Raw genomic sequence first — 8,394 nt, forward strand, 5'->3', positions numbered from 1 at the left:
AAAACACTGCCTTTATAAATCTGTTTTCCTAGCAGGTACAGGTGCACCACTTTTAATTATTTTTTATAAATGTGTTCAACAGAGGCGTCGCCTTCTCCCAGGTGTGTTAAATGCATCTCACCTACACCGCTACCCAAGGCGCAAGTTGCACCTATGCTGCGGTCACAGCCCAAAGAGGTGTTTCTGCCTCCTCTAGCCAAACCAGAAGAAGGGGAATATGTGGATCCTGATGATCACACACTAAAGCTAGGTGAGAAGGACTTGTCAAGATAGTGTCATAAATCAAGTGTCAGTGTTTGCATTAATTATAGATGGCACTTAAATGCTAGACCCCATAGAGCTGCTTTAGGTCTAAATCGAGGTGTACACAGAGCAGACTTTTTTTCTTTTAACTGAGTAACATTTTTGGCTTTTTTTTCTCCTCTGCACTAGTTCCGTTGGATGAAGAGCTTCGGCGGGCTTTAAAATTACGGAGGGAATACTGCGCTCCAACTGATGAAGTCACAAACTACTGAAAAGCTCAATTCTGCACAGCGGCCCTCAAAGAGTGCGTGTACAGTTGTTGCTTTTAAGAACCCCTGAGGAGATTACAGATATCACCCCACATCTTTTGACTCCCCTCCCTTATACCTGCTGGAACATAGCTCTGTATAGTTAGTGAAGTAATGAAACAGTTTATCCCTTAACAGCAGCTCTCTTAGCTGATGAGCATTTAGCTCAAAATAATCAGCCGTCCACATCTCTAAATTGTTTATGTTGACAAGCTGCACCGTTAAATGTGAAATAACATGAGTTATGATGGTAGTTCAGTGTGTTAGAATGCTGACATTAGCTAATCAGAAATCAAAACCATTACAGTACATCTGTTAACAGGAAGTGAGCATAATGGTACTTTGTACAATTCAGAGATACAAGATTTTCACAGTATAACATGGAATATTTAGACTTTTCTTGATAAAAGATGTATAAATCACAGGACTAAGCCATAAGTCCTGTTAGGTCTGCCTAAAAGAAAAAAGAATTAATAGGTAGTGAAAACTGAGCCTGGCTTAAATGGCTCACAGTATGATTTCAACTAGTATGATTTCAACTACGGCTGGAACTAGCAATTACTTAGATTTTTTTTTTTTTTTACATATTTTGGTCTATGGACTCTAGTAATGAAAAGCGGCCCATAACAATTTCCTGGAGTCCAAAGTGAAGCCTTCAAACTGCTTGCCTTGAACCATTAGTCCAGAGAAAATTCATCTTTTACAAGGAAAAATGATTCAAAATGAGAAATTGCTGATTCTCTTTTGAACTGACCATTGCAGTTTTGGTTTCAACTCAATACGTTTTTTTTTTGTCGCACGGCATGAGAACTTATCAGGCTATTTGAAAAAACACCCATAATTCAGGATGACTCATTACTTTTTATTTTTCACACAGGAATAAGTTAACAAATGTTTATAATATAATAATTTTTATAAGTTAATCTGTTAAGTTTGTATCATCTTGGATCATGTTTAGGTTTAAGTATCATTCATCACTCAAAGACAGCAAAACTGTGAAAAATATTCAATAAAAAAAACTCCCTTCACTGCAATGAGATTCAAAGTACCTGTTTTATCATTTCTCCATCGCACCTGATTCTTACATTCTGGTCACTTAGACTCTTGTGTAGCAGCCTTTGTGTGAGAGACAATATCTGTAATAACAAACATTTCAGGATTTAAAAAATAAAACAAAGATGCCTGTTCCCCAGTGAATAACCATCTGTGTTGCTGTTACTTCTCAGTGAGTGACAGCTGCAGGATCCTCTCCAGCTCCTCCTCTTCCTCCTTGCGCTTCCTAATGCAAAATAAAGTTCAAATGTCAGACCACAGTCCAGTCCAGTGATGTTAAAAATGAGATTAAATTGAGTTCTAATGTTAAGTGAATGCTTAAGTTTTTTTTGTATAATGTAATTAAGGAAACCCAAACTGACAGCTACCACCCTGATAAAGGAAAAATAGCCATGGTGTACTGAAAACATTTTGTCCCTACTTCCTTGTAGGGCTGCACGATCAATCGGTTTGTGAGCGTAATTTAAATCCCTGCACAATCTCGCGTGACAATGATTCTGCCATGTTTAGCATGGAGAAGGCTTGCATCAAACCAAGCACGGGGTTTAACCAGTAACTGCAACTATTAATCGCCAAGTGACTTATTTTTGCCTTGAGTGATTTTGGAGAGGGGAGGGGGCGCACACACACAAACCTCTATATGTCTGAAATGGCTGAGTCAAACCACAGGTGGACCCCCCAAACAAGCACTGGTTGATGAGAAGTGACCACAAGGTTGAGTTCCTTCCAACATGCATGTGAGACTGCTCTTAACCTTCCTGTTAGTGTTGTTTCCACCTTACCTGTCCATCTCCTCTTGCTCCCTACATGACAGCTCCATGGCAATACGCAGCTGCTCGTCAAAGCTGCTAGCTACGCCAAAGTTCCCCGAGAACCGCGGATTGGTCGCTGTGCTGTAGGATAGTGGAGAATTAGCTGTAAGGTCCACTGGAGAGCTGGAGGAGGGCTGGCTGGGGTCGGCCGTGTCTTCTCCCTCTCTGCTGGCCAGTGAGATGGACAGGGACTCCTGGATCGCCCTGAGAAAAGACAGGAGGATAGTAAGACTTGAACTGAAGTATTAACAGGAAGGTTTCATTGCAGGATGACTGGGACTTTTTGTTCCCAGGAGAAGGAGGAGAGACAAAGATAATGACTGAACTCTATCTAGAGATGTTTAATTAAATTCCTTCACAGGCCAGACGTTTCCCAAAGAATTATCAATGAACCATGATTGTTTTACAGTAACAACTACAAAGGCTAATCTTCAGAATGAACTATGAACAATGACTCATCTAGATGAGTTTACAAAACTCCACAGAACTGACATTTGTGTAAGAATGCATTCTACTAAGCTGCATGAATCACAGCCTGAAGCTCTGCTAAATCCTTACTTTTGTTATTCTCTGTTCATAATATGCTAAATTTAGAAAAAGAATCCAAAAGACATGACATAGGAAGTATCCATCAACTGATATAACTGGGTATTAGATATTTGAAATAATGTAGCTTATTCATCAGTGCATCTCTGGTTTCTGTGCTTGACTTAGTTAATGGACATTTTGCTCAAAGTCAAAAAATAAATAAATAAAGACATTATCTCCAATCTGAGCAGAGTGAATGCACTTAAACAACTCAGGTAAAGTGCGACTGCCAGCTCACCTCTCTAGCTGAGTGTCTTCCTCGTACAGTGGAGATGGGGGCATGGGGCGGCTGTTGGTCAAGGCCTCCCAGATAGTCACCTAAACACCAGACATAAACATTTAACTGGCACCACAAAAAATACAATAGCATTTCCCATCAGGGCCACTCAGAGACCGGTACAGTTTCTCCTAACATGACATGTCAATGCATCTGTGCCTGAAAGCAACAGATATAAACATGGAAGAATTAATTCCTAGGGCTGACACATAACTCAGACTATGTCTTTGTTGATTCAGACTGGTAACCATCATGCTTTGCTCTGACCTGGTCACTTTCTGTGCCGGCATCCAGCAGGCTCTGCTGGATGGCGAACTGGAGCAGGTTGTCATCCTCATCCCTCATTGGCTCACTGCGGCCCGGACCAAGGGTGGTGTAGTCTGCAGGGGGCTCAAACACTGAGGGGTCCACCTCACATTGAATAGGTGGAGACGGACCTGGGAGTAGATGGTTACAGAGTTAGTGGAGTTGGAAGTTAAGTGTATGTCATTTGGGAACAACTATACTAGCGGCCATGCTGTTTATTTAAAAAGAGATGCAGATAGTCTCCTCACTAAATGATGACACAGGATCTCTGATATACTTGTCCTTGTTTTACTGTAGTAGATTTGAGTTGTTACATGTCACTTTAGGCAGCTGGAGACTCACTGCACAATATCCAATAGGTCAGTCTTAACTATGTGTATGTGAGTCTATACTTACCAGCTGCTTCGGCGCACTCTGGTTTGTGAACCGTCACAGAGCTGACCGGCTCATCACAGCCACACAGGTTACTGAACGTCACTCTGGCATTCAACACGTGAAATAGGGGAATCTCTGGAAGGTGGACAGCGAGATGAATTCAGACAGGAGGCAAGGCAACAAATGTGTCGTGTGTATGGTCAAAACTATATAATAGCTGAACAATGTGTTTTTCATCTTTTCTTTTAAATATTCACATGGCTGATTATCCTTAAACGTATAGTAAGACTCATGAATGCCAAGGTGGTTGACTACATAACTTCAAAACAAAGTTTCTTATATTTGTTATAACATGTCAGCATAACAAGCTACAAATCAACAGGGATGGAGCTGGTCTATAATCAGTGTTCTGAACAATGTGGGCTTGAACACAGAACGAAAAACCTCAGGACATCCACCTAGCTCCACAAAAGGAAATGAGCACCCACCTATCTTAACAGGAAAGCCTGGCGGCAGGCGCAAGGTGATAAAGTCACGCAGCTTGGCAAAGTGGGCGTTAGAGATGGCCATGAGGTCAATGATGGGTGTCACCTGCTCTGCCAGGGACAAAGGGTGGGTCTCACTCAACCACAGGGTTGCTTTAAACCTGGAGAGGAGGTAGGATACATACTGCTCCAAAATCTGCTTTGCTTCTCAGCACTGCCATTTTTGTAACATCTATGCTACACCTATGCTGGCTCATAGATACCATACCTCTGGACTTTGCTGGTAAGCTCAATGGGACGCCCAATGTCCCGTCCGTTCAGGTTGAACTCGGGGTTGAAGTATTCCTCAGCAGTGATGGCTGTGGGGTTGTGAGGACTGGCACACTGGGAAACATTACTCTGAAATACAAAGAGTTCTAAGTGACGCCATTCATCAAAGGAGGCTGCGAGTTAGGTGGGTGGTGCACTGTGGAGTTTCTTACCCCATTGTGAGCCGTGTGCTGTTCTGCAATTCCCAGGAAGGACTGCAGAGGTGTCTTTGATCCTAAGCGGGAATAATACAGGGAAATCATCACCCACTGCAAATTTCTATTCTTATTCTAAATGGTCTCCGTAAAGGAACACTAGAGGAGCATAAACAGTTTTACACAAAACTAGTAAAATGAGTCAAACACAGCAATTTGCTTTGATGAACTCATTTCTCACAGCTTAAAGTTGAATCTACTGAGGCTCAGTCAGATTTCTGTGAAATTATTTTCCATTTTGAGGTAAAGGCCTACCACTACGGGCCTCCACCAGAGTTTCCTCTGGCTTCGCCCTGCCCAGGCATAGTTCACCATCTTTCGGGTCCTGTCGCACGCGCTCACGCTCCACCTCCCCGACGGTGCGGGCGAGACGGGCCGGGGGTTTCGTGGCCCGCCCAGGATCCCACCGCAGCCTACACTCCTGTCAAAATATGTGCTTGTGTGTTCACCTTTGCTTCTCGACTTGTCTTGGTCTGATAGATGCTCTGTCCTTGACCGAGTCACCAGCTCCACATTGGTAGCGCTGTACACCTGGAAGCAGTGACACAAAAATAAGAATACTCGAACACGAACACACACACACACACTTTCATTTACCCTGATTTGATCTCACTTCATTGCCAGAATGTGTTCTGAAATTGGTCTTGTGTCTCAAAACATACAGTATACGTCTCATACAGACATCAGTCCTGGTTCAGCTCCAGCAGGTTATAAAATATTTTAGTGCAAACAACAGGTAAAATTGCTGTTCAGTGTAAGGATTATATACCACTTGACAAGCTTCTGAATTTGTTGGCTCAACAGTAACTTACCTTGGCTTCATAACCACTGACCACCTCACTCTTCTCAGAGCGCCAGCCCCAGATTCCTGACTTGTTCCTAAACAAGCACAGATAAAGTAAAGGGCCCGTGACACTGAGGTTATCAGTAAATCTGTACAGCCATGGCCAAAAGTTTTGAAAATGACACAAATATTAATTTTCAAAAAGTCTGCTCCCTCAAGTTTTTATGATGGCAATTTGCATATACTCAAGAATGTTATGAAAAGTGATCAGATGAATTGCAATCAACTGCAAAGTCCCTCTTTGCCATGAAAATGAACTTAATCCCAAAAAAACCCATTTCCACTGCATTTTAGCCCTGCCACAAAAGGACCAGCTGACATCATGTCAGTGATTCTCTCCTTAACACAGGTGAGAGTGTTGATGAGGACAAGGCTGGAGATCACTCTGTCATGCTGATTGACAGACTGGAAGCTTTAAAAAGAGGGCGGTGCTTGAAATCATTGTTCTTCCTCTGTTAACCATGGTTACCTTCAAGGAAACACGTGCAGTCATCACTGCTTTGCACAGACAGGTATTCACAGGCAAGGATATTGCTACTAGAAAGATTGCACCTAAATCAACCATTTATCGGGCCACCAAAAACTTCAAGGAGAGAGGTTCAATTGTTGTGAAGATGGCTTCAGGGTGCCCAAGAAAGTCTAGCAAGCGCCAGGACCATCTCCTGAAGTTGATTCGGCTGAGGGATCGGGGCACCACCAGTGCAGAGCTTGCTCAGGAATGGCAGCAGGCAGGTTTGAGCGCATCCGCACGCACAGTGAGGCGAAGGCTTTTGGAGCCTGGCCTGGTGTCAAGAAGAGCAGCAAAGAAGCCACTTCTCTCCAGGAAAAACATCAGGGACAGACTGATATTCTGCAAAAGGTACAGGGATTGGACTGCTGAGGACTGGGGTAAAGTCATTTTCGCTAATGAAACCCCTTTCTGATTGTTTGGGGCATCCAAAAAAAAAAAAAGCTTGTCTGGAGAAGAAAAGGTGAGCGCTACCATCAGTCCTGTGTCATGCCACCAGTAAAGCATCCTGAGACCATTCATGTGTGGGGTTGCTTCTCAGCCAAGGGAGTGGGCTCACTCACAATTTTGCCAAAAAACACAGTGATGAATAAAGAATGGTACAAAAACATCCTCCAAGAGCAACTTCTTCCAACCATCCAAGAACAGTTTGGTGACGAACAATGTCTTTTCCAGCATGATGGAGCACCTTGCCATAAGGCAAGAGTGGTAACTAAGTGGCTCAGGGAACAAAACATCGAAATTTTGGGTCTATGGCCTGGAAACTCCCCAGACCTTAACCCCATTGAGAACTTGTGGTCAATCCTCAAGAGGCAGGTGGACAAACAAAACCCCACAAATTCTGACAAATTCCAAACATTGATTACGCAACAATGGGCTGCCGTCACTCAGGATGTGGCCCAGAAGTTGACTGACAGCATGCCAGGGTGAATTGCAAAGGTCTTGAAAAAGAGTCAACGCTGCAAATATCGACTCTTTGCATAAACTTAATGTAATTGTCAATAAAAGCCCTTGACACTTATGAAATGCTTATAATTCTACTTCAGTATACCATAGTACCATCCGACAAAAAAGATCTAAAAACACTGAGGCAGCAGACTTTGTGAAAATTAATCATTTGTGTCATTCTCAAAACTTTTGGCCACAGCTGTCCTGTTCACTGTGGGGACATGATATGCACTATGTATGTGGACACACGATAGTGAGTCTTAGACTGTGTGTGTGTGTGTGTGTGTGTCAGTATAACATTTGTTTCACTTTCTCTCTGATCCAAGTTGACTGCCTCATGATGTGATCAAGGTCTTGCACATTTTAAATTAAAAATTTGTTTAGCTTTTCAGAGCTGAACTGGAAAGCCTCAAACATAACAGAATACTACGCTGCTGAACTTGAACTAATGAAATACTTTTAGGTTGATTTAGCAGCTTCATAAAGAAAGGTGAGGATATCTACACATCCTGCAAACACAAACCAGTCATGTGCAATCTCGGTAAAATGAAAATGACTGTAGTTTGTATATCTGTATACAGAATGTGCTTATTACCGTTCAAAAGCAATGTTGCGTGTGTTGAGGTGCGTGGAGACAATGGGCGACGTCAGTCTCTGGGCCGTATTCTCCTGTGATGGCTGCATGGCTGCCAGGAGGGAGGGTGCGTCACGGGGCGACAACACAAGAGGCTCTGTGTACACTACCTGCTTCTCATGGTCCACCTCCATCACCACGGCCCCATCATCTAGAAAATCAGCCAACAGGTGAAAAGGAAAGGCAGAGGACATAATACCTAAATGAAGGTCTAACAAAAAGATTAGACATAGAACTATGAATGTTACAGACTGATTGAAAAGTTTGTTTCTGCATAATCAAAGGCCTCATCATGGAATTAGAAAAAATGCCAAGTGTCTAGTGGAACTGAGACTTAGATCAGCATTGATCAGCTTTAGCTACTCAGTTAGTCGTACTAAAGGGACAATACACACCTCCACCCTTGAAGATATAGCTGCGTCGTCCTTTCAGCCAGGTCATGTGTTCGAAGCCCAGGAGGGTGGTATCCACACGCAGGCATGAGCCGCT

General features: G+C 43.0%; 2 protein-coding genes across 2 annotated transcripts in view; one reads left to right on the plus strand and one right to left on the minus strand.

Annotated features, from left to right (window-relative positions):
• LOC109955411 (signal-transducing adaptor protein 1-like) overlaps positions 1-273 on the plus strand; it is a 7,825-nt gene extending 7,552 nt beyond the window's left edge. The window contains exon 9 of the mRNA XM_020591553.1: positions 102-273. Within this exon, the coding sequence (XP_020447209.1) occupies positions 102-273 (172 nt within the window). The remainder of the gene's footprint in view (positions 1-101) is intronic.
• A 1,182-nt stretch (positions 274-1,455) lies between these two features.
• Positions 1,456-8,394, minus strand: part of ankrd13d (ankyrin repeat domain 13 family, member D) — a 9,180-nt gene continuing 2,241 nt past the window's right edge. Inside the window, 12 exon segments of the mRNA XM_020591789.1 lie at positions 1,456-1,830; positions 2,387-2,620; positions 3,243-3,322; positions 3,549-3,718; positions 3,984-4,097; positions 4,451-4,608; positions 4,716-4,846; positions 4,930-4,991; positions 5,421-5,502; positions 5,784-5,850; positions 7,867-8,056; positions 8,301-8,394. The exon segment at positions 8,301-8,394 is cut by the window's right edge and continues 14 nt beyond it. Coding sequence (XP_020447445.1) covers positions 1,767-1,830; positions 2,387-2,620; positions 3,243-3,322; positions 3,549-3,718; positions 3,984-4,097; positions 4,451-4,608; positions 4,716-4,846; positions 4,930-4,991; positions 5,421-5,502; positions 5,784-5,850; positions 7,867-8,056; positions 8,301-8,394 — 1,446 coding nt within the window. The 3' untranslated portion in view covers positions 1,456-1,766.

Source organism: Monopterus albus, unplaced genomic scaffold (genome assembly GCF_001952655.1).
Source record: "Monopterus albus unplaced genomic scaffold, M_albus_1.0 scaffold2.1, whole genome shotgun sequence".
NCBI classification, from domain to species: domain Eukaryota; kingdom Metazoa; phylum Chordata; class Actinopteri; order Synbranchiformes; family Synbranchidae; genus Monopterus; species Monopterus albus.